The sequence below is a fragment of the Polypterus senegalus genome, chromosome 15 (assembly GCF_016835505.1).
Source record: "Polypterus senegalus isolate Bchr_013 chromosome 15, ASM1683550v1, whole genome shotgun sequence".
NCBI lineage: Eukaryota > Metazoa > Chordata > Cladistia > Polypteriformes > Polypteridae > Polypterus > Polypterus senegalus.
The window spans coordinates 94,379,086-94,405,613 of record NC_053168.1 but is presented as its reverse complement, the minus strand read 5'-3'; the positions used below and the strand labels follow the sequence as shown (position 1 = coordinate 94,405,613).

The following is a 26,528-nucleotide window of genomic DNA, read 5'->3' as shown; positions in this document are numbered from 1 at the left end:
CAGATCCAGGCAGCTATAGACCAGTAAGCTTAACGTGCCTCAGAGGAAAATTAATGTAAGAAATTAAGGGAAAGATTATTAAACTATAAGTCAAAAAAGTGTACAAAGTGCAGTGCTCAGAGTTAATAAATAAATGATCTAGCTAAACGTGCAAAAAGTGGAGGTTAAAATGTATTGGCAGGAACTGTTCTTTCTAAAAACCCAGTGCCGTTTTCCTTTAACTGCCGGCTTCTGTGGTAATCCCTCATGGATCTTGCAGCAAAAGAGTCTTCCAATCTGTAGACACAGCTAACCTTCTCTTCTGCATGTTGCCTTCCCTCCCACGGCTACGTAAAGGCTCCATTACTGGATAGAGACTCTGGTCCCCAACGGCAAGGACGCTAACGCTGAAGATCCACCAACTTCCATTCCAGCCTTGTGTCCTTTTAAAATGGGGGCGCGGCACAACTGTGACGATTAACAACATTTATTTATATAGCACATTTTCATACAAAAAATGTAGCTCAAAGTGCTTTACATAATGAAGAATAAAAGACACAGAAAATAAAATAAGTCAACATTAATTAACATAGAATAAGAGTAAGGTCCGTTGGCCAGGGTGGACAGAAAAAACAAAAAAAACTCCAAAAAAAAAATAAAATCTGCAGGGATTCCAGACCATGAGACCGCCCAGTCCCCTCTGGGCATTCTACCTAACATAAGTGAAACATTCCTCTTTGGATTTAGGGTTCTCACGGAAGGACTTGATGATGATGGTCACGTAGACTTCTGGCTTTTAGTCCATCAGTGTTGGAGAGTCATGATGCTTTGAGTAGGCGCCACCACCACAAAAAAACCGGAAAAAGAAACAGAAGAGAGAGTAAGGGTCAGTACGGATTTTAGAGCCACCATGAATAGTTATTATGATGAATTGAACATACAGATTATCAGGATTAAGTTAAGTGAAATTATGAAGAGGCCATGTTAAAGTGATGCGTTTTCAGCAGTGGTTTAAAATGCTCACTGTATTAGCCTGGCGAATTCCTATTGGCAGGCTATTCCAGATTTTAGGTGCATAACAGCAGAAGGCTGCCTCACCACTTTTAAATTTAGCTTTTGGAATTCTAAGGAGACACTCATTTGAGGATCTAAGGTTACGATTTGGAATATAGGGTGTCAGACATTCCAAAATATAAGATGGAGTGAGATTATTTAAGGCTTTATAAACCATAAGCAGAATTTTAAAGTCAATTCTGAATGACACAGGTAACCAGTGTAGTGACATCAAAACTGGAGAAATGTGTTTGGATTTTCTTTTCCTAGTTAGGATTCTAGCAGCTGCATTCTGCACTCATTGCAAATGATTTATGTCTTTTTTGGGTAGTCCTGAGAGGAGTGCGTTACAGTAATCTAGTCGACTGAAAACAAAAGCATGAATTAATTTCTCAGCATCTTTCAATGATATAAGAGGTCTAACTTTTGCTATGTTTCTTAAATGAAAAAATGCTGTCCTAGTGGTCTGATGAATATGTGATTTAAAATTCAGGTTACAGTCAACAGTTTTTTACTTCCATTTTAACTTTTAATCCTAATGCATCAAGTTTATTTCTGATAACCTCGTTGAATCCATTATTGCCAATCACTAAAATTTCAGTTTTCTTTATTTAGCTTGAGAAAATTACTATTCATCCATTCAGAAATACCAGTAAGACATTGTGTTAGTGAATCGAGAGAGTTGGTGTCATCAGGTGCTATTGATAAGTACAGATGTGTGTCATCAGCATAGCTGTGGTAGCTCACGTTGTAACCTGAGATAATCTGACCTAACGGAAGCATATAGATTGAGAAAGCAGTGGACCCAGCATAGAGCCTTGTGGAACACCATATAGATATCATGTGTCTTTGAGTTGTGATTACCACAACTAACAAAGAATTTTCTACCTGCCAGGTAGGATTCAAACCAATTTAAGACACTGCCAGAGAGGCCCACCCATTGACTAAGGCGATTTCTAAGAATATTGTGATCAATGGTGTCAAATGCGGCACTCAGATCTAAGAGGATGAGAACAGATAAATGGCCTCTGTCTGCATTTACCCGCAAGTCATTTACTACTTTAACGAGTGCAGTTTCTGTGCTGTGATTTGTTCTAAAACCTGACTGAAATTTATCAAGAATAGCATGTTTATTGAGGTGGTCATTTAACTGCATAATGACTGCCTCTCTAGAATTTTACTTAAGAAGGGCAGGTTAGAGATGGGTCTAAAATTTTCAAAAGCAGAGGGGTCAAGATTATTTTTCTTGAGTAGGGGTTTAACTACAGCAGTCTTAAGACAGTCTGGGAAGACCCCCGTATTTAATGACGAATTTACTATGTCAAGAATATTATCAATTAGCACGCCTGATACTTCTTGAAAAACTTTGTTGGTATTGGGTCAAGGACGCAGGTGGAGGGTTTCAGTTGAAAGATTATTCTATGTAAATCGGGTAAATCTATCCTGGTGAAAGAATTTAATTTGTTTATAATGGAGTACTGGGGCTTAGGAGGTTCGAGTGTTGGGGAGATATACTATGTTATTTCTAATATCATTAATTTTTTGATTGAAAAATACAGCAATGTTCTCACAGGTTTCACAGGAAGTATTTTGGGGGCATTCCTTTGTGCTACCTGGGTTTAACAGACTTAATTGTAGAAAATAAGACTCTGGGATTACTAGCATTGTTATTTATCTTAGAGAAATAGCAGCACCTCTCAAGATGGACTGTGTTATTGTATTCTGCTATTTTAACCTTCAATATCTCGTAATGCAAAGTTTAGTTTTCCTCCATTTACACTCAGCTCTACGGCATGTTCTTTTTAAATCAGACACTCTTTGAGTCTTCCTTGGAATAACAATGCTAGAAAATTTAACTGTCTTTTTAGGTGTGACTATGTCAACAGCAGTTCTTACTTTAGAATTAAAATTTTCCACCTTACTATTTACATTATCCTCGCTATTATAGTTGGCACTATAAACGGACTGATTGCTTAGAATGTTTGTAAGTTTTAAAGCTGCTGATGAGTCAAAGAAGCGTTTTTTTAACAATATGCTTCTCATGAATGTTTTCTAACATTATTTCTATATTAAATAAGTAGAAGAAAGTGGTCTCATAGACCGATATCCATCAACTTTTAGTCCTTTGGTAATTACTAAGTCTAACATATGACCTGCTTTATGAGCCTTTCAGCCAGTTGTTTAATCCCAGCAGACGACTGTAGTATTCATTTGATAGTCTGACGAGAGGTATTGGAACCGAGATGAAGATTTTTGCCGATGGGGTCCTCTCCTTCATGTCTTCAATTAGTGCCACGAAGTCAGCCTTGAGAATCTCGGACTGTCTGTGCCTTATGTCGTTTACGCCGGCATGTAAAATAATGGATCCAACTGCCCTCTTGTGCTTCTCGTAGATGGTCGGCGCACGTCTCGTCACATCTAGGACTCGAGCACTGGGAAAACAAGAAACAAAAGATTTTGATTAGGGCATGTGATATTGAGGTTTCGTACAATCGAATCACCTACCACGATTACATCACCTGGAGTTGGAGGCAAACTGGGGACATGGAGAGGGTCGAACCGGTTCTGGATTGAGATGCACGCCTGTGCCGATGGAGGTTGTTCTAGCCTTGAACCCCCGCCTGCATAGCTGAAACACGGCGAGGTCTTCATAGGCGTCGTCGCTCCTACGAGGCGCAGGGTTAAAGCTTACTTGTCCTTGGAATGGAGCGGCAGGAGATGGGGTTGATGTAACGTCGATTTCAAATGTCAAGGATGGTTTATCTAGCAGCCGAGCTTTCAAGTCTCTAAGGTACCTTTGTCTGGAGAGGAGTTTCTGAATCTGTTTGTCGAGTGCCTGGAGTTCTTCAACGGCAACGCGATTCCTCTCACTGTCTGCCATTGTCTGCATTAATTAACAGGTCCTGGCCCCAATTACGGCCACGGCTAATTCCGCACCTGTGCACTTAAGTGCTGGACCAACAATGTCACACATGGGAACTGCTCTTGCCATGCTACCACTTCCCCGTCCTTAAGCCGTGAGTGTGGCGATTAAAATTGCAGTCAGCTACGGACTTTACCACAAGATTGAGCAGTACATGGCAAGAACAAGTTTTTTTTTTAATTTATTTTATACGGACAGCATGGGTTCAGAAGAGGGAACAGTCGCCGTGGGTGCAGATAAGGGAGGTCATGTTTTACCAACGTGCTGGAATTCTATGAGAAAGCAGCAAAAGGATACATTATAATCCTATCGGAGCATATGATAGTATTTATCTTGACTTTCAGAAAGCATTTGATAAAGTGTGACATGAGAGGTTGGGCATCAAACTAAAAGAAGTGAAGAGTTCAGGATGTTTGTAGATTGGTGCAAGGGTATGCGGAACCCTACCAGAATTGACTAACATAAAGAGCGGTGTTCCACAGGGGTCAGTACTAGGGCTGCTGCAATTATAAATATATACTTCTGATAAAAAGAATTTAGAATGCCTCAGTTTTTATAGAAATGCATGCAGTTTAATGTCTTAATATTTCTACATTTGTTCTTGAGCAAAAATCTACATTTATTCAAATGCAGTCATGTCATCATCTTCTGGAACACAACTCTCCAAACTCCAAAATCCATTATGAATTTCTTCTATTTCCTTTAGAACAATTGGCACCAATCTCCCATGTCTAGCAATAGAGCTTTCCTTAAATGAGCACCTCTTGGTCGTAGTACAGATATCCAACTTCTTCTCTTTGCAGAAAGCAGTAAGATTTTTGCCCTGGGACTCCTCCACAATTCCTTTCTTGTACTCTAAAGAATAGCTCTTTCTTTTTGCACTCATCATGTCGGGGGGTCAAAATACCAGTGGTATTTCCTGTTCATCTGTGTACATGCGGTAGTGGTAGGTGTTTATTGCTCATCCAAAGGCGCCTGCGCAGGATCGTAACTAGGGCTTATTTTCAGAGTAGGGCTTGTATTACGAGCATCCTGAAAAATCATGCCAGGGCTTATTTTCGTGGAAACACGGTACTTCTAAGGGTAATAATGGTCTTTCTCATTTCATTTGTTAATTGCTATTTTTATTGCCATAATCACCGGATTTTACAATTTTCTGCGGTGTAATATTGTCCAAATAGTACTTCAGAGGGTTAAGACAGAGGGTTTTTAAGTAATCCACTGAAGTTGGGACACATGTTCAAACTGTTTGCTTCAACTTACAAGGCTTAATTTACTTTAATTGCTGCAGAACATCTACAATTTGAAACATATTAGTTGTTCCCTGAAGAAGGCCTATTTGTAGTAATCTGAAATTTTTTTTTTTCAGTTTTTGCTAACCTAAACTTTAAATTTAAACCTCAGGCAGTTTACTGCTTACCGTTTCACCATTTTAGTTCATTTATTGCATTTCAATTGATTACATTTGAAGACCAAATGGAAAAACTGAAGTATTAAGACTTTTTCCCAGTAGTGTGTATAAATGATTTGGATAGGAATTTAAGTAACAAGCGGTTAAGTTTTCAGATACCACCAAAGCTAGGTGGGTTGGCAGATAACTTAGAATATACTAATCCATAACTTGGAGAGCATACAAGCTTGGGCAGATTTATGATAGATGAAATTCAGTGTAAGTAAATATAAAGTATTTCACGTTGGAAGTAAAAAAGTTATGTTTGAATACACAATGGGAGGTTGGAAAATCAACAGTACACCTTATGAGAAGGATTTAGAAGTCATAGTGGACTCCACACTATCAAATGCCAGACAGTGTTCAGAGTACAGGTCCAGGTTAGGTTCACATGCTGGTGTGGCCTCATCTGGAGTACTGTGTACAGTATTGGTCTTGGTTGGAAACTTGTTAAGTGTAAATTCTGAACAAACAGGACATTTTTCTTTACACAGAGAATCACAGACACATGGAATATGTTTCCCAGTGGTGTGATAGACAGTAGGACTTTAGGAACTTCCAAAAACTAGAATTGATGTTATTCTGGAAGAATTAAGTGGAAAAGGATTGGTGAACATTTTTGGGCCAAATTGTGTGTTACCGTCTATAGTAACTCACTGTCATCATGCTCGTTTCACTAAGTGGAACTCTCTCCCTAAACCAGATTTCACTGTTTGTTATAATATATTAGTTTATCATCCTGTTTATTACAAAACTACCCTAGAAATTCTTCTTGCTTAGAACTCATCAGGAAATGCCACAGACTAACAAAACCCACCCATCTCCAGTTGTGTACAGCATTGCTATAAATGTTACTTGTGTCATCAACAACCTCTAATAGATAAAACTGTGTCCTGAGCCTAAAATGTACAGTGCATCCGGAAAGTATTCACAGCGCATCACTTTTTCCACATTTTGCTATGTTACAGCCTTATTCCAAAATGGATTAAATTCATTTTTTTCTTCAGAATTCTACACACAACACCCTATAATGACAACGTAAAAAAAGTTTACTTGAGGTTTTTGCAAACTTATTAAAAATAAAAAAATTGAGAAAGCACATGTACATAAGTGTTCAAAACCTTTGTCATGAAGCTCAAAATTGAGCTCAGGTGCATCCTTTTTCCCCTGATCATCCTTGAGATGTTTCTGCAGCTTAAATGGAGTCCACCTGTGGTAAATTCAATTGATCGGGCATGATTTGGAAAGGCACACACCTGTCTATAGAAGGTCCCACAGTTGACAGTCCATGTCAGAACACAAACCAAGCATGAAGTCAAAGGAATTGTCTGTAGATCTCTGAGACAGGATTGTCTCGAGGCACAAATCAGGGGAAGGTTACAGAAAAATGTCTGCTGCTTTGTAGGTCCCAATGAGCACAGTGGCCTCCATCATCTGTAAGTGGAAGAATTTTGAAACCACCAGGACTCTTCCTAGAGCTGGCTGGCCATCTAAACTGAGTGACCGGAGGAGAAGGGCCTTAGTCAGGGAGGTGACCAAGAACCCGATGGTCACTCTGTCAGAGCTCCAGAGGTCCTCTGTGGAGAGAGGAGAACCTTCCAGAAGGACAACCATCTCTGCAGCAATCCACCAATCAGGTCAGTATGGTAGAGTGGCCAGACGGAAGCCGCTCCTTAGTAAAAGGCACATGGCAGCCCACCTGGACTTTGCCAAAAGGCACCTGAAGGACTCTCAGATCATGAGAAACAAAATTCTTTGGTCTGATGAGATAAAGATTGAACTCTTTGGTGTGAATGCCAGGTGTCACGTTTGGAGGAAACCAGGCACCGCTCATCACCAGGCCAATACCATCTTTACAGTGAGGCATGGTGGTGGTAGCATCATGCTGTGGGGATGTTTTTCAGCGGCAGAAACTGGTAGACTAGTCAGGATAAAGGGAAAGATTACTGCAGCAATGTACAGAGACATCCTGGATGAAAACCTGCTCCAGAGCGCTCTTGACCTCAGAATTCGGCGACGGTTCATCTTTCAGCAGGACAACGACCCTAAGCACACAGCCAAGATATCAAAGGAGTGGCTTCAGGACATCTCTGTGAATGTCCTTGAGTGGCCCAGCCAGAGCCCAGACTTTAATCCGATTGAACATTTCTCGAGAGATCTTGAAATGGCTGTGCACCGACGTTTCCCATCCAACCTAATGGAGCTTGAGAGGTACTGCAAAGAGGAATGGGCGAAACTGGCCAAGGATAGGTGTGCCAAGCTTGTGGCATCATATTCAAAAAGACTTTAGGCTGTAATTGCTGCCAATGGTGCATCGACAAAGTATTGAGCAAAGGCTGTGAATACTTACATACATGGGATTTCTCAGTTTTATTTTTAATAAATTTTCAAAAATCTCAAGTAAACTTTTTTCACGTTGTCATTATGGGGTGTTGTGTGTAGAATTCTGAGGAAAAAATGAATTTAATCCATTTTGGAATAAGGCTGTAACATAACAAAATGTGGAAAAAGTGATGCGCTGTGAATACTTTCCGGATGCACTGTATGATACCTACAGACTTAAGGTTCTGGAAACGGTTTCTAATTTTGTCTAATGAGTGTTTTTTTTATTAAGTACTAAATTTTCATCTTGCAACCCTAAAGTACATAGCCACTTCTTATCTAAACGAGTTTGTTTCTTGGATCATCTCTTTGCTGTTAATGTCATTTACATTGAATTATGTTTTCAGTGAAAAATCGGTGCAAAGTAGTCCCAACAAATATTTATAGCAACTCTCAAGCAAATAGTTTAACAAAAAACTTAGACAGGACTTGGGGTCTTAGGTGCTTGCAATTTATAGCTTGTCAGTAAGTACTATTAAAAATCTTGTAGTCTCAGTCTTGATAAACCTACCTTGTTCGCATATGAGCAGAGAATGGGTGGATTTTAATATGTCAATAAAATTTCATTGTTTTATTTCACAAGAGCTACGTTTTGTTAAATAATTTCTAAAGCTTTTCTGTGTTTTCAATTAACCTACTTATTCTGAAGTTAAAGCAAATTTGCTTTTTTGCTGTGCAGCCACAACTGTCATCTGTTCCATATACTCTGTTTAGCATAATGTAAAATATACAAAATTAAGCAGAAAAAGAGGCTACAGGAGGCACACCCTTTAATATCTGTCTAGGTCTAAGTCCTAGCTGTCAGAAAGCATCTGCCTGACTTGAAAGTTCGTTATATTCATTCTGGGTAGGCTCGGGTTTAAGTATTGAAGGAAGCAGAAAAAATGGAGCTAGTAATGTCGGGACTAGTAGTTATGTCAAATATCTGTATCTTTCATTCTAAAGGAAGCAGAAACTGGGTTAGTAGCTGTGTAACTTTTCCATCATGTTTCTTTACATCAGAATCTATGGGATACTCCTGATGCTTGTGATAATGGCAGTAGCTTTCCTCCCCAATTTTGCATATAACTTGACATTTTGCAATTAAGTCAAATGGTGGGGAAAATAAGCAAATTGAACAAGAATATTAGGACCCTGTCAGTGTTTTTTTTAAGATCACCTATTTTTGTTTCATACTAAGCTCCTCCTGATATTACTGTCTTCAGCATGTGGACAGCTGCATCACCTATTCTTCTACATAAAGAGAAGCAGGGATCTAAGACCTTAAAACTTGGACCTCCTTCTCTCAAGTTAGCAATTTGCACCCACAATTAGAAAATAAAGTTCTCATAAATGAGTATTCCATAGTTTAGAATGGAGGTAGGCAATGTCGGTCCTAGAGGACCTCGGTGGCTACAGGTTTTCTTTCTAACCCAATTGCTTAGTTAGGAACCAATGCTTGCCAATCTTGAACATATTGAATTTTATGGCTTGTTATGCAATGTCAGGTTCTTATGTCATAAATTTTTTTCCTTTACAATTTTATCTAAATGATTTGAAGCCTAAAACAGATAATTTTCAGTCTATCACATTTTTTTTTTCAACCAAATAGTGCATGATGAATCCACACTGGAGAACTGCTGGCTCCTTTGTCATTTGCATCTTATTGCTAATAAGGAGCCATTAAAAACAATGAGTGCAGCATTTTAAGACTGAAATAAGCAATTAAGGTTGAGGAACAAGTGAGACCAATAAAATGAAACATCAAAATGTCACTTGAGCAATAAATGCTTCATCAACAATAATTGACCTCTTAAACAGGGTTGGAATAAAAATCTGCATCCACTGTGGCCCTGCAGAACAGACGCCGACCGTGGTTTAGAATATAACAACTCCTATCCACCAAAAAAGGTTTTTATTTTTATATATATATATGTGTGTATATATATATATATATATATATATATATATATATATATATATATATATATATATATATATATATATACAGTCATGTGAAAACATTAGGACACCCTTTGAAAGCATGTGGTTTTTGTAACATTTTTAATAAATGGTTATTTCATCTCCGTTTCAACAATACAGAGAGATTAAAGTAATCCAACTAAACAAAGAAAACTGAAGAAAAGTCTTTTCAAGATCTTCTGTAAATGTCATTCTACAAAAATGCCTATTCTAACTGAGGAAAAGATAGGACACCCTCACATGTATTCCCTCTTAAATTGGCTCAGATCTCACACAGGTATATCACACCAGGTGCACATAATTAGTAGATCGTTACTCTGCATGTTGAATGAGGCTTGCCCTATTTAAACCTCAGACATTTAGTTTGGTGTGCTCCTGACTGTTGAAGTGAGAGTGAGCACCATGGTGAGAACAAAAGAGCTGTCAGAGGACTTCAGAAAAAGATTGTAGCAGCCTAAGAGTCTGGGAAGGGATTTAAAAGATCTCAAAGATTTTGAAATCAGCCATTCCACTGTCCGGAAGATAGTCTACAAGTGGAGGGCTTTCAAAACAACTGCCAACATGCCCAGGACTGGTCGCCCCAGCAAGTTCACCCCAAGAGCAGACCGCAAGATGCTAAAAGAGGTCTCCAAAACCCTAAAGTGTCATCTCGAGAACTACAGCAGGCTCTGGCTACTGTTGATGTAGAAGTACATGCCTCTACAATCAGAAAGAGACTGTACAAGTTTAACTTGCATGGGAGGTGTGCAAGGAGGAAACCTTTGCTTTCCAAGAGAAACATCGAGGCCAGACTGACATTTGCCAGAGATAAAGTTGACAAAGACCAGGACTTCTGGAATAATGTTCTTTGGACAGATGAGTCCAAAATTGAATTATTTGGACACAACAGCAGAGGACATGTTTGGCGTAAACCAAACAAAGCATTCCAAGAAAAGAACCTCATACCAACTGTGAAGCATGGAGGTGGAAGTGTCATGGTTTGGGGCTGCTTTGCTGCAGCAGGACCTGGTCAGCTCACCATCATAGAATCCACGATGAATTCTACTGTGTATCAGAAGGTGCTTGAAGAACATGTGAGACCATCAGTTAGAAAATTAAAGCTGAAGCGGAACTGGACCATGCAACATGACAATGACCCAAAACATACTAGTAAATCAACCAAAGATTGGCTGAAAAAGAAGAAATGGAGAGTCCTGGAATGGCCAAGTCAAAGTCCAGATTTGAATCCCATTGAGATGCTGTGGGTGACTTGAAAAGGGCTGTACGTGCAAGAAACCCCTCAAACATCTCACAGCTGAAAAAAGTTCTGCATTGAGGAGTGGGGTAAAATTTCCTCAGACCGATGTCGAAGACTGGTAGATGGCTACAAGAACCGCCTCACTGCAGTTATTTCAGCCAAAGGAGGTAACACTCGCTATTAGGGGCAAGGGTGTCCTATCTTTTCCTCAGTTAGAATAGGCATTTTGTAGAATGACATTTACAGAAGATCTTGAAAAGACTTTTCTTCAGTTTTCTTTGTTTAGTTGGATTACTTTAATCTCTGTATTGTTGAAACGGAGATGAAATAACCATTTATTAAAAATGTTACAAAACCACATGCTTTCAAAGGGTGTCCTAATGTTTTCACATGACTGTATATATATATATATATATATATATATATATATATATATATATATATATATATATATATATATATATATATATATATATATATGTATATATATATATATATGTATATATATATATATATATATATATGTATATATATGTATATGTATATGTATATATATATATATGTATATATATATATATGTATATATGTGTATATATATGTGTGTATACTGCTCAAAAGAATTAAAGGAACACTTTTTAATCAGAGTATAGCATAAAGTCAATGAAACTTATGGGATATTAATCTGGTCAGTTAAGTAGCAGAGGGGGTTGTTAATCAGTTTCAGCTGCTGTAGTGTTAATGAAATTAACAACAGATGCACTAGAGGGGCAACAATGAGATGACCACCAAAACAGGAATGGTTTAGCAGGTGGAGGCCACTGACATTTTTCCCTCCTCTTCTTTTCTGATCTTTTTCTTCACTAGTTTTGCATTTGGCTACAGTCACTGTCACTACTGGTAGCATGAGGCGATACCTGGACCCTACAGAGGTTGCACAGGTAGTCCAATTTCTCCAGGATGGCACATCAATATGTGTCATTGCCAGAAGGTTTGCTGTCTCCCTGCACAGTCTGAAGGGCATGGAGGAGATTCTAGGAGACAAGCAGTTACTCTAGGAGAGCTGGAGAGGGCCATAGAAGGTCCATAAACCATCAGCAGGACCAGTATCTGCTCCTTTGGGCAAGGAGGAACAGGATGAGCACTGCCAGAGCCCTACAAAATGACCTCCAGCAGGCCACTGGTGTGAATGTCTCTGACCAAACAACCAGAAAGACTTCATGAGGGTGACCCAAGGGCCCCATGTCCTCTAATGGGCCCTGAGCTCACTGCCCAGCAGCATGCAGCTCGCTTGGCATTCGCCATAGAATACCAGAATTGGCAGATGCACCACTGGTGCCCTGTGCTTTTTACAGATGAGAGCAGGTTCACCATGAGCACGTGACAGAAGTGAAAGGGTCTGGAGAAGCCATGGAGAACATTATGCTGCCTGTAACATCATTCAGCATGAGCAGTTTGGTGGTGGGTTAATGATTGTCTGGGGAGGCATATCCATGGAGGGTCACACAGACCGCTACAGGCTTGACAAAGGCACCTTGGCTGCCGTTAGGTATCAGGATGAAATCCTTGGACCCATTGTCAGACCCTATGCTGGTACAGTGGCTCCTGGTGCACGCACAATTCCTGGCCTCATGTGGTGAGAGTATGCAGGCAGTTCCTGGAGGATGAAGGAATTGATACCATTGACTGGCCACCACACTTTCCTGACCTAAATCCAATAGAACACCTCTGGGACATTGTTTTGGTCCATCCAATGCCACCAGGTTGCACCTCAGACTGTCCAGGAGCTCAGTGATGCCCTGGTCCAGATCTTGGAGGAGATCCCCCACAACACCATCTGTCATCTCATTAGAAGCATGCACCGATGTTGTCAGGCATGTATACAAGAACACAGGGCCATACAAAGTGCTGCAGTGCAATTTTGAGTTGCTGCAATTTAATTTTGGCAAAATGGACTAGCCTGCCACATAATTTTTTCACTCTGATTTTGGGGCGTCTTTGAATTCAGGGCTCTGTAGGTTGATCATTTTCATTTCCATCAAGCGATGTGGCATCCTTTCGTTACTAACACATTACCCAGTCTATATCAGTATAGATATCCAGGAGGATTTCTTTTCCCCATTGAGATCTGATGTGTTTTCAAAGTGTTCCTTTAATTTTTTTGAGCAGTTTACATATATATATACATATATATACATACAGTGGAACCTCGGTTCACGACCATAATTCGTTCCAGAACTTTGGTCGTAAACCGAGTTGGTCGTGAACCGAAGCAGTTTTCCCCATAGGATTGTATGTAAATACAATTAATCCGCTCCAGACCGTACAAACTGTATGTAAATATGTAAAAATATGTAAAGATTAAGCAAAAATATAGTTAATTACACCATAGAATCCACAGTGTAATAGTAAACTAATGTAAAAACATTGAATAACACTGACACAAAAGACCCAGGCTCCCTGATCAGCTACACTCTCTCTCTGTAGCACACACACCACCAAAGCCCCTCCCTCCCTGCCTGCCTGCCTCCCTCCCTGCCTGCCTCCCTCCCTCCCTCAGCTACAGGAGCAGGCTGGCTCACGCGCTCTCTCTCTGTGTAGCGCACACACACACACACACCTATCCTCCCCCATCCCTTCCCTGTCAGCTGCCTGCTCTCTGCGCTTGCGCTAGTGCTCTCTAATCTCTCTGCAGCACGTGCTCGCAGCATTTTTTAAAATGAGTTTTAAGCACAGCAGAAAAAAAAGGAAAAATTCGCTTGCAAAAAACAACTCACAAGCAAACAAGTCAGATTGCAGGAGATCTCGCTATTAAACCTAAAGCCTGATCGCTGTAAACAATGTTGTTCAAATGAGTTTTAAGCACAGCAGAAAAAAACATCGCACAAATCCGACTTCATTTAAAACCAACTCGCAAGCAACCAAAAAGTAACATTGCAACAAATCACACGATGAAGTCCTCCATGTAAACAATTTTTAATGAGTTTTAAGCACAAGGAAAAAGCGAACATTTGAAAAAGAGAAATGTAACATCGCAACAAATCGCATTATGAACTAAAAAAATTACTTTTGAAAAATCCGTAATACAAAAACCACCAAGAAAACTAACCTTGCATGAAACGAGTTCTGGCATGAAGTGTTTTCCTTCAGGTGTTTTCTCTCTTGTGATTTCTTGGGTTTCTGGTGCTTTTAGCGGTTTAGCTGGTGGGAGTGAAAGCCTCATGCAGCCATTCCAAAAAGAACGTTCTTGTGACCCTCCACATTACTGGCAGTCTGGCTTTGTTTACATTATGCTGCTTGAAAGCACGAGGGTTCTCCGATTGGTAAATGAGTAAACTGGTAAACATTTTTTCCACCTTTTGTAATTTCTTTCTTTACTTCGATTTCAATTTTCTTCAAAACTTTCTTCTGACAACTCTCCACTTGCTTAGAAGCCATAGTTAACTGCAAAAGCACACGAAATACTGTAGAGCACAAAGAGAGTGCACGTCTTATTGAAAACAATGAACAAGGAGCGGCTTTGCTTAAATGAAAAAGCATGGCAGCTCTCTTTCTCCCTCAGGCTGCCTGTGGGGGGAGGGGGATGTTTTCGCTTGCACTACAGCCTACAGATAGGCAGGCAAACACGTGCAGCAATCTCCTCCTTCCCCTTCCCAGCAGGCAAGTGCTCGCTCGCCCTTTTCTCTCTCTCTCTCTCTCTCTCAACTGAGGACGCAAGGGAAACTGGCTTGTTCAGCAAACACGTGCAGCAATCTCCTCCTCTCTCTCTCTCTCTCTCAACTGAGGACGCAAGGGAAACTGGCTTGTTCAGCAAACACGTGCAGCAATCTCCTCCTCCTCCTCCCTAGCAGGCATGTGCTCGCCTCTCTCTCTCTTTCAGCTCAGCTTGCAGGCAGGCAAGGGAACCTGGCTTGTTCAGTATACCGAGTGTGTGGTTGTGAACCGAGGCAAAAGTTTGGCGATCTTTTTGGTCGTGAACCGAGTTGTACGTGAACCGGGACGTTCGTGAACCGAGGTTCCACTGTGTGTGTATGTGTGTGTATATGTATATATGTATATATGTATATGTATATATGTATATATGTATATATATATATATATATATATATATATATATATATATATATATATATATATATATATATATATATATATATATATATACACACACACAGTAATGACATTTATCTTCAGGAATCAATGGTGTTAAGGAAGCATTTGTAATTTTCACCATATAAAATGATTTAATGTATATAATTTTGTGGTGTCCAAAAATGTATGCACCAGAGAATTGTATTTATAGAATATGATATTTGAGGATTATCATACAGTGGGTATAGAAAAAGAATTAACTCCTTCAAAATATTCCCATTTTGTTTTGCTTTACAGCTTTAAAGCACACACAAAAAATGTTTGTTCACAGCTTTACTTACTCAATGCAACCTATAACATCCAAGTGAAAGATATCTTTGCTACAGTTCAGAAAAACTATAAAAAAAAAATATAAAAAATTACATACTAAGATTAATAAAGGATCATCTGTCAATATTTTGTTGAACCACCTTTTGCTTTTATGACAGCCTTGAGTCTATTGGAATACTTCTCTATCAGCTTTGCACATCTAGATTAAGCAATATTTGCCCACTCTTTACAGAACTGTTCAAGTTCAGTCAGATTGGATGGTGAGCGTTGGTGGACTGCTATCTTCAAATCTTTCCACAGATTTTCAATGGGATTTAGGTTTGGGTTCTGACTGGGACACACAAGGACATTGACTTTTTTTTCTCCTTCAGCCACTGTGTGGTCAATTTTTACTGTATTCTTCGGGATGTCATGTTGGAAGGTGAAAATTCTGCCCATCTTCAACTTTCTGGCACAGGGTAGCAGGTTTTCCTCCAGATTTTGACGGTATTTTTCTCCATCCATCTTTCCTTCTACCCTAATAAGAGCCCCAGGCCCTGTGGCAGAGAAACACCCCCACAACAGGATGCTGCCACCTCCATGCGTTACTGTAGGTATGGTGTTGTGGACGGTGAGCTGCTTTGGATTTCCGCCAGGTGTACCATTTGATATTGAGGCCAAAATTTCGATTTTGGTCTGATTTAAGAAGAAGACCTTTTTACACTTGGCATCAGAATCTTCAAGGTGCATTCTGGCAAAGCTCAAACAAGCCTTAATGTGGCCTTTCTTGAGAAGTGGCTTTTCCCTTGTGAAATTGTTACATGTACACAATGACCACTCTTTGCCATAAAATCCTGTAAATCCGTCAAAGTGGCCATTGGCCTCTTTGTAGCCTCTCATACTAGTTTCCTCCTTTCTCTTCCCTCCAGTTTGGAGGGCCGGCCAGATCCAGGGAGGGTGCTAGTAATACCAAACACTTGCCACTTCTTTATTATGCACTTTACTGTGCTCCTTGGGATTGATAAAGCCTTTGAGATTTTTTTGTATCCATCTTATGTCTGTCCACAACTCTATCCCTGAGATCTTGCCACCCATAGTCAGTTGTTTGCTGTCAGTTGCACTGCCAAGTAAGGAAATGCTCCAGGAACAGCATTTTTATGTTTCACTAATCACACGGATTACAGTTGATTACAGGTGGAAGCCAATAACCATGGTCTGCAAGGGAAATGGTGGTTTACACCTGATTGAGTTTACAGATATTGTTTGGGGGGGGGTGATCCTTTATTAATCTCAGTATTTCTTGTTTTTTATTTTTTTTAAAATTCTTCTGAACTGTAGCTATGATATCTTTCACTTGGATGTTATAGATTGTATTGAGTAAGTAAAGCTAGAAAACATTGGTTTGTGTGTTTTCATTTAAGGCTGTAAAGCAAAAAAAAAAGGGAATATTTCAAAGTGGGTGATTCTTTTCTATACCCATTGTATATCCCAGTTGTATTCTGAAAAAATTAATGTGTTCTTTTTTTATTTCCTCATGTTTAAGAGTATTTTGGCCCCATAACTTAATTATTTAAACTTGTTTTTGCAGCTGATGATATAAAGCCATGCCCCAGGTGTGCCGCCTATATAATCAAGATGAATGATGGAAGCTGCAATCATATGACCTGTGCAGTGTGTGGCTGTGAATTCTGCTGGCTGTGCATGAAAGAAATTTCTGACCTCCACTACTTAAGGTAAACTAAAGTGGCTATCCTGATTTAATGGTTTGACGCATCTTTTTTTCTCTGGCTTTGAGATACAAAATTTTTTTGGGGTTGGATGTCATTTTGGAAGTATTTTATTTTTATGCTTTAGGTTTGAGAGATTTTGTTTAGTGCCCTTGGTTTTTATAATCTTACTGTGTGTTTTATACACAGTTTTTGTAATGTTTACTTTCAGCTGCACATTATTACAGCTGTTTTCCTATGTTAAATGTACTTTATGATTAAATCTGAATTTGAACTACAACTATTGTCACCATAGAATAATTAAATTTGGAAAACTGCAATAAATGTCTTAAAGGAATAGTTATCAGAACATGAGCCAACAAGACCTCTTATTTTGCATATTGCCCAGTAGGGCAAACCAGAAAAGAGGGAGATGTAATGCAAATATTTCCCATTAAGAAATGTACATGAATAGTCACCTTAACAATGAAGTAAATAATTTCAATCACTCTTGCCATACAAAATGCACAGATAATAAATAGACAGCCTCTAAACCAACTAAAAAAAAAAATTAAGATTGACCAATATTAAATTAATAACTTAATTTGTAAAGGACTTTGGTGTAGTTTATTTTCCTAGACTTTTGCACTTAGCTGTAAACAGCAATGCTATCCACTGTGCAACAGAATAGATTACAGATAAGCTAATTTGTATTAAGTATGCCTATTACTTATGCCTGTAAGTCAAGGGTAATAATATTCACTACACCATAGTGCATATTGCATGTAATATGCTGGTGTGATTTTAGTGGAGCTACTTTTTTATGGGGCTGGTAAAAGGGGGCAGCATTTCCAATGACTTTTTGTATTAAAGTTAACTTTTAGAAACTCTACCAGAGGATAGGAAAATGTTCACTCTAATCCAGCTTGTGTGATGAATATAATGAAAGAACAAAACATTTCAGTTTTTCATGGAATTGCTGAGCTTCTGCAGCTGATACAACATTAATAACTTTTTTGACAGTCTGCTTTCATCCTAATCTTTAATTAGTTCATTGGTAAATGTTGTATATTAATGATGTTATAGAATTCCATGCAAAAAACTTTGGACATTGGGACAAATGACATATTTTGACATTTGAAATAAAAATAGTAAATACAACTTCTACAAAAAACTAATACAATGTTATTTTTATGAAATGTTAATGTACAGTTACATTTTGTTTGAAATGAACTAAATGTAAGAAAAAAATCAAATGTGGCACTGTTCCAGTTTTAAGGTTCAGAGCTCATGGATTATTAGTCTGAACTTGTTTATCTTGTAAGGTCTTAGTCTGTACAAGAATTGTTATTAGGAATTGTCAGCTGATGACGATTCTAGAGTCTGAACAACGATTTGCCCTTCTAAACAACTGACGGAGGATCTGGAAGTTAAACAAATTTATGCCATCAAAGCAGGGGAATGCTAAAAAAGCACTTCCAGCTAGCAATTTTCACAGTCCAAAATGTTATAAAGAAATAGCAGTAAAAGGAAACCATGGAGGTCAAGACAAGATATGAAAGACCAAGAAAAGTGACACAGCAGCTTGAGCAAGAAGTCAAAGCATGACCATATACATTATTTTCCCTAACTAATGTCTGTTAATAACACTGATATAATTTGAAAGGTATTGTTCTAAGGTAATTTTAGGATACATTAGTAAACTTTGTAATATCTTAGGAATTGAGTGTTAATAGCTATCTGCCAGTTCACTTCTACAGGGAAATTATGGGAGATTTTGTTCTAATGAATTCAATGTATTTAATGAATATGTAATATGTATTTTTCTTTTCCCCTTTATCTTACAGTCCATCTGGATGTACATTTTGGGGTAAAAAGCCTTGGAGCCGAAAGAAGAAAATTTTGTGGCAGTTAGGCACTTTAGTTGGAGCTCCAATAGGAATCGCGTTGATTGCAGGAATTGCTATTCCAGCTATGATTATTGGTATTCCAGTGTATGTGGGAAGAAAGGTAGGTCTTGATTTTATAAAGTTTAGCTTACAATATAATGTTAAGTATAATAACCAGGGTGTCACTGCCTTTTTAGTATTTTTGTACTGGGAGGTTTATTTGAATTGGGAATAATTGGTTAACTATTGTTAATGAAACCATAGTGCATTTGTTTGGTTCTTGATAAATAACTAAATGTATGATTAGGCTAATGATTACTACATCTTAGTCACATGGATGCACATTTGTTGTGTTTGTGTTCTTTTAAGAAAGAGCAACTTTCATCAGTCTAGTGAGTATATCAGATATACCTGGAAGGTTTGGTAATTTGCACAATGATATAGTTCTTCAGTGTTGTTACAAACTTTCCTTTAGTCCCCAAAGTACAGTATACTGGTAATTTTATATACTCAACCTATTTATTATTACTATTTACTAATATATAATCAACCATAACTCCACTATGCAAATATACATCTTAGTACCTAATAACTGTGTAGCATGGAAGTTAATTCATTATTATAAACAAAAGCAAATGGTCCACAGAATCTTCTGAAGCTTCAAAAATGAAGAATTATACAGTAAGATCTGTGAAAGGATTATATAAAAATGGTAGTGTGTTACAGTTATTTGTGAGAACCACCAGTCAAAACCTTGTACATATATTAAATATATACATATATTTGTATATGTATTACATTTGTAAATAATACAAAATACAGGTAGTCCCCAACTTAGACATCAGACATACAAACAACTCATCCTTACGAACTGCACTACAGTTGCTCCTTCATCTGTCTGGGGGACGTGACGCAGGCTCCTCAGTAACTGCCACTCCGTCATCTTCGGCCTGGGGACGCTGCAGGTGGTGGCTGGAGGGTGATGTTTTCACTGCTTGCGCAGTGTTGTGTCCCTCGGGTGGCTCGAGTTAATGAATGGGGCAGTGGGGGCCGAACACAATTTATTCTCAGTGGGTGACTGGGTGCGCGCCAAGCTGTGACTCGGGGTCCATAGTCACTGGGGCAGCATCTACCGTGTTTCCCTGAAAATAAGACCACCTCCGAAATTTGCCCTAGCATGATTTTCAGGCTGCACTGTAATATAAGCACTACTACAAAAATAAGCTCTTGTCAAGATCAGCTGAACAGTAAGGTGCCACTCGATGCAACACGTGTGCCTGAAACATCCATTAAATTCCGAGGATACCTTGCCACAATATCTCTGAAAAGAATGTTTAATGATTACATCCATCAATTTTGGGATGCACCCATTCGAGCAGCATCAGCACAAGACAAACAAAATCCCTGGACGGGGCATCAGCTCATCGCAAGGTGAATACAAGCACATAAGTACACTAACATCATTGTAGCTTCACCAGATCCCCAAACCTTCATATCTTAGGATGCAAAACTGAGCACACTGTGAAAACCCACCAGGATAACAAGCAAACTCCAGGCAGGGATCACAAGGGACGTGACTCCCTATGAGACAGCATCGCTGCCACGTTGCCACCTCCCATATGTGTAACTATTAACAGTATTCATTATTTAAACAAAGTTAACGATTTATCTGTAAAGTGTAATGTACATATTTTAATGCATTTCATCATGAAAGTGATTTCAAGTAGAAATCTAAGAATTCTAAATGTGCAGAGAGTGTGGTGCAGGTGGTGAACCGCCCCTCACCGCCCCTATTCTTTCTAAGTAGCACACCTGCTTATACTGTTACGTACATAGCAAAGAACTAACCAATGAAGACCTTATGGAACTAGAACAGCAGGTGATAGCATTCAGCGAAGAAAACCAGAACCTAGAGACTCAAAGTTTTCTACAAAAGAGTTAACTGATGCATTTCGTCTCATCGAAGCAGGAATGGCAAGTCTATTTATGATGAGAAAAAGAAAAGCTCCATGCAAACCTCCCTTGATGCCTACTTTTAAGAGACCAGTCCCATTTTCTTCAAGTTCTACCAACATTGTTTAAGGCTGTACTGTATTTGAAAATGTTCAAGCATTTACTGTGCATGCACAGAAAGGTAAAAAATAACTATGTTGAGACAAACATCTGTCCAAATTGCTTTATTAAAATAATGTACCTATTCCGACTTACATAGAAATTCAACTTAAGAACAAACCTACAGTCCCTATCTCGTACGTAACCCAGGGACTACCTGTAATGTGCTATCCTAATCCAGAAAGCATAAAATAACCATCTAACACAAATGTTTTTGTAACCTATCTGAAGTGCCTCAAACTTGCTAGCTAAAAGATTGCAAAAATGTGGTGCTGGTCTATTTAGCAGGAACAGTCTTTTCTTGAAAATAGGATCTTTCATTTCACAGAAAAAATGCAATTTCATAAAATATTCAAGTGTGTTAGGGCTGTCAAATTATATCTAAATTAGGTTTCAAATACTCATACCAAAATCAGCACTTATGACTTGTGCTTTGACACTCCTCCACAAAAAGATCATTTCTTTTGTCCATGAAAAAGTGGAGTCAGGAAACATTACACTCATAATTACTTACACAAGTGAAATATATTCATTACTTTAGTCCTCTTCCCCAAACCACCTCCTCCAGCTGTCCACTACACTATGTGCCTTTCCAGTGGTGGAAAAGCTGTGATCACAGTGCCCATCTTCATTTTATGTAACTAGGAGCATAGTTGCATATTCATGTTTCAGGCGTAGATTTACTGAAACCAGTAAATGTTGCATTCTAATGATCTTTAAATAAATGCTTTTCACATATTTTCATTAACAAACCATTTTGCTACTAAGTTAAAAACATATTAATAGCAAAGCAATCTTTTCAAACAAATCACTAGCAGTAGAGTGTTGTAGCATGTTAGCCACTGAAAGTCAAGCAGAATGACATCTTTAATTGGCTGACTAAGAGATTACAGTATGGGTACCAGAGTTGTCTTGAAAGCTTGCATACAGTATTGTGATCTTTTTAGTTAGCCAGTACAAGATGTCATTTTGCTTTATTTCCCATTGCATATAAAGGTTATACTGCTTGTGGAAGGTAAATCAAGCATGCAGAGCAGCCCAGTTTGATACCAGCACTTGACAGTAAACAAAAATTTGTATGTCAAAAGCACAAATCTATATTGCAATTTTAATTTTGTAAACCTTTACCCCAATTAAATTAGAAACTTCCAGTGCTACCCCATGTAGTAAAAAGCCTACACTTCTTGTCATTTTCCAGTAAGCAGTATGAAACAGCCTGTTTTTGACTTAATGATTTAGTGGATGATGGTCTCAAAAATGTTAAAGTTCTGTTTAAATGCTTCAGATTCATAACCGTTATGAAGGGAAGGATATTTCTAAGCACAAAAGAAACCTTGCAATTGCTGGTGGAGTCACCTTGTCCGTCATTGTATCTCCTGTGGTTGCTGCTGTAACTGTTGGTAAGTCACACATCTTGAACAGCAATCTTATTTTGGCTGCTTATTTATTTTCTGTGATGAACTGATAATTTCTTGGTTCATGTGTACGATGGTGGAGCCCAAATCATGTTAATGTACAGTAGGCTTTGTATTTCTATGGCTGTCTTTGGTTTTTTTTTATATTTAACTTTGACAGCTTAATGCACTGATTTGTGTCTCCATGCCTGTTGCTAAGCCCAAAGGTATTTGTTAATCTCCAAAAAATTTCCAGCTCCTAATTTCCAGTGGGTTGTATGATCTGTGCTTTAAAGAAGACTTACTCTACAATTGCCACTCCATTTTATAGTAGTTTTGATTTTGTGACTTGTACTTTCCACTTATGCAGTCACTTACTAGTACTACCTGTAACACTTGTCAGTTGTGATGCATTTAATTACTGCAGTTCATTTTTATTTCTGCCATAAAACAAGAGTTTCTAAGCCATTGAGGGTACTGTTAAAAAAAATTATTTGATAATTTAAATTCCTAAATTGTTAGCACTGAAAACCTTATCAAAACATTCCTGAGTGTTATAATGCAAATGTAAACATTTGGCTAGCTCCTTCTGATGTTCGTGTCATAAAAGGTTTAACAGTACTGAATTAATGCTTTGTTACTACTACATTCTTCCCTGAATATTGCTGGAACTTTATTCCTGTTCTAGTAATAGCTTCATAGTCAGTATTCTCAACTATTGATTTAGATGCTAAGTTTGTTTTTGAAATTTTGTATTGCTTTACGTTTTGTAAAACTAACTTTTTTGGGAAAAATGTAATATCACTGAACTTAAGATGACATGCAAGCCAGTTGGAGCTGATGACAGTGTTTTATCCTGTGTACAGACACAGACAGACCTAATACAACTGCCTTGTGATGGTTATGAGTTTTCAGTATTCGTGGGTATTGAAAATGAAAACATAACAGATCAGCTGTTTGCCAATCTGTTATTTTTTTCTTAAAGCAGCTCAGTCCTCAAATTAATATGTGATAAAATGATTATTTTTAATTTAATTTTGCACTTTAATACGGCAGGTATTGGAGTCCCTATCATGCTGGCCTATGTCTATGGTGTAGTTCCAATATCACTTTGCCGTAGTGGAGGCTGTGGGGTTTCAGCAGGCAATGGAAAAGGAGTTCGGATTGAATTTGATGATGAGAATGACATCAATGTTGGTGGTGGAAATGCTGCCATTGGTAAGGTTTCCTTTGTAATATACTTGATTCACAGTTTCAGAGAAGCATTTTAGCATTATAGTATTTAGTAATTTTAGTAACCTGTCTAGAGCTTTAAAAATGTTAACAGGTACAGATTTCCCTTTTTAAATGCAACATCTGCTCTTTATTGCTTGTTGTTTGCTTAGCAAAATTAAATTATAAGGATGTAAGATCATTAGCAATTGTAGTTATAAGCAAGTAAATCATTAACTTTTTGTTTGCCCTAAATCTGACATTGCCAAATAAATCTACTAATAAGAAACCACTCCACACAGAAAAGCAGTTATTTGTATTGAGATTTAGGGAAGCTTTACACAATTGCAGATGTGGCTGAAAAGTTACCGGTCTTCTGGAAGCATTAATATGTTATGAGAAAAACTGACACAATGAATTCCATTAATACACATCATAAGAAACCATAACTTGTAACGCCAAAAGAACACACATTTCATGTAATCTGGAGTGCTGGTCTGCCATTGTTGTTAGCTTTGATGTGTATTTGCAGCATGACTATTCAATTGCAAATTCATTTGGGCCAGAGTTTCAAACCAAGAAATTTAGCTCAGCCAGATATCAGCAGCAAGTAAGCAGCAGGCAAAATTGATTTTAAACCGACACAAATAAATGTATTAAAAAATAAGTAAAGTTAATTCATTGTTTCCCTTTCAAATTTGGCCACATCTGACACAGGCACATCAAAAAGTGTATAAAAAAATAACAAGTTATAGCTGAGTAGTATCTGAGGTAGTTGCAATACTTTTTCCACTTTTGAAATCTTCTTTCGGCTGCTCCTGTTAGGGGTTGCCACAGCGGATCACCTTCTTCCATATCTTTCTGTTCTCTGCACCTTGTTCTGCTACACCCATCACCTGCATGTCCTCTCTCACCACATCCATAAACTTTTGCTTAGGCCTTCCTCTTTTCCTCTTTTCCTCTTCCCTAGCGGCTCTATCCTTAGCATCCTTCTCCCAATATACCCGGCATCTTTCCTCTGCACATGTCCAAACCAACACAATCTCGCCTCTCTGACTGTGTCTCCCAACCATCCAACTTGAGCTGACTCTCTAATGTGCTCATTTCTAATCCTATCCATCCTCGTCACACCCAATGCAAATCTTAGCATCTTTAACTCTGCCACCTCCAGCTCTGTCTCCTGCTTTCTGGTCAGTGCCACAGTCTCCAACCCATATAACATAGCTGGTCTCACTACCATCCTGTAGACCTTCCATTTCACTCTTGCTGATACCCGTCTGTAACAAATTGCTCCTGACTCTCTTCTCCACCCATTTCACCCTGCCTGTACTTCTTCACCTCTTCCACAATCCCTATTCCTCTGTACTGCTGATCCCAAGTATTTAAACTCCTCCACCTTCACCAATTGTACTCTCTGCATCCTCACCGTTCCACTGACTTCCCTCTCATTTACATGCATGTATTCTGTCTTGTTCCTACTGACCTTCATTCGTCTCCTCTCTAGAGCATATCTCCACCTCTCCAGGGTTTTCTCAACCTGATCCCTACTTTCGCTACAGATCACAATCTCATCAGCAAACATCATAGTCCACGGGGACTCCGGTCTAATCTTATCTGTCAACCTGTCCTTCACCATTGCAAATAAGACAGGACTCAGAGCTGATCCCTGATGTAATCCCACCTCCACATTGAATGCATCTGTCACTCCTATTGCAGACCTTACCAATGTCACACTTCCCTCGTACATAACCTGTACAACTCTTACGTACTTCTCTGCCACTCTTGACTTCCTCATAAGATACCATAGCTCCTCTCAAGGCACCCTGTCATATGCTTTCACCAGGTCCACAAAGACGTAATGCAACTCCTTCTGGCCTTCTCTAAACTTCTCCGTCAACATCCTCAGAGCAAACATTGCATCTGTGGTGCTCTTTCTTGGCATGAAACCATACTGCTGCTCACTAATCATCACCTCACTTCTTAACCTAGCTTCCACCACTCTTTCCCATAACTTCATGCTGTGGCTCATCAATTTTATTCCTCTGTACTTACTGCAGTCCTGCACATCCCCCTTAAACTTAAATATTGGCACCAGTACACTTCTCCACTCCTCGGGCATCCTCTCCCTTTCCAAGATTCCATTAAACAATCTGGTTAAAAACCCCACTGCCATCTCTCCTAAACGCCTCCATGCTTCCATAGTTATGTCATCTGGACCATTGACCTTTCCATTTTTCATCCTCTTTATACCTGTCCTTACTTCCTCCTTGCTAATCCGTTGCACTTCCTGATTCAATATCTCCACATCATCCAACCTCTTCTCTCTCTCATTCTCTTCATTCATCAGCCTCTCAAAGTACTCTTTCCATCTGCTCAACACACTCTCTTTGCTTGTGAGTATGTTTCCATCTTTATCCTTTATCATCCTAACCTGTTGCACATCTTTCCCAGCTCAGTCCCTCTGTCTAGCCAATCGGTACAGGTCCTTTTCTCCCTCCTTAGTGTCCCAACCTCTCATACAACCCATCATACGCCTTTTCTTTAGCCTTTGCCATCTGTTTCTTCACCTTGCGCCTTATGTCTTTGTACTCTTGTCTACTTAATGCATTTCTCTGACTATCCCTTTCCTCATTCCACCACCAGGTTTCCTTTTCCTCCTTCCTCTTTCCAGATGTCACGCCAAGCACCCTTCTTGCTGTCACCCTTACTACATCTGCTGTAGTTTCCCAGCTGTCTGGTAACTCTTCACTGCCTCCCAGTGCTTGTCTCACTTCCTCCCTCAACTCAACCTTGCAGTCTTCCTTTTTCAACTTGCACCATTTGATCCTTGG

General features: G+C 38.8%; 1 protein-coding gene across 2 annotated transcripts in view; it reads left to right on the top strand.

The window, feature by feature from the left end:
- The window catches only part of rnf19a (ring finger protein 19A, RBR E3 ubiquitin protein ligase), a 133,576-nt gene that overhangs the window by 83,752 nt on the left and 23,296 nt on the right, over window positions 1-26,528 (top strand). For both annotated transcript variants that reach the window (XM_039737696.1, XM_039737695.1), the window contains exons 4-7: window positions 16,973-17,117; window positions 18,938-19,100; window positions 22,377-22,491; window positions 23,542-23,703. In XM_039737696.1, coding sequence (XP_039593630.1) covers window positions 16,973-17,117; window positions 18,938-19,100; window positions 22,377-22,491; window positions 23,542-23,703 — 585 coding nt within the window. The remainder of the gene's footprint in view (window positions 1-16,972; window positions 17,118-18,937; window positions 19,101-22,376; window positions 22,492-23,541; window positions 23,704-26,528) is intronic.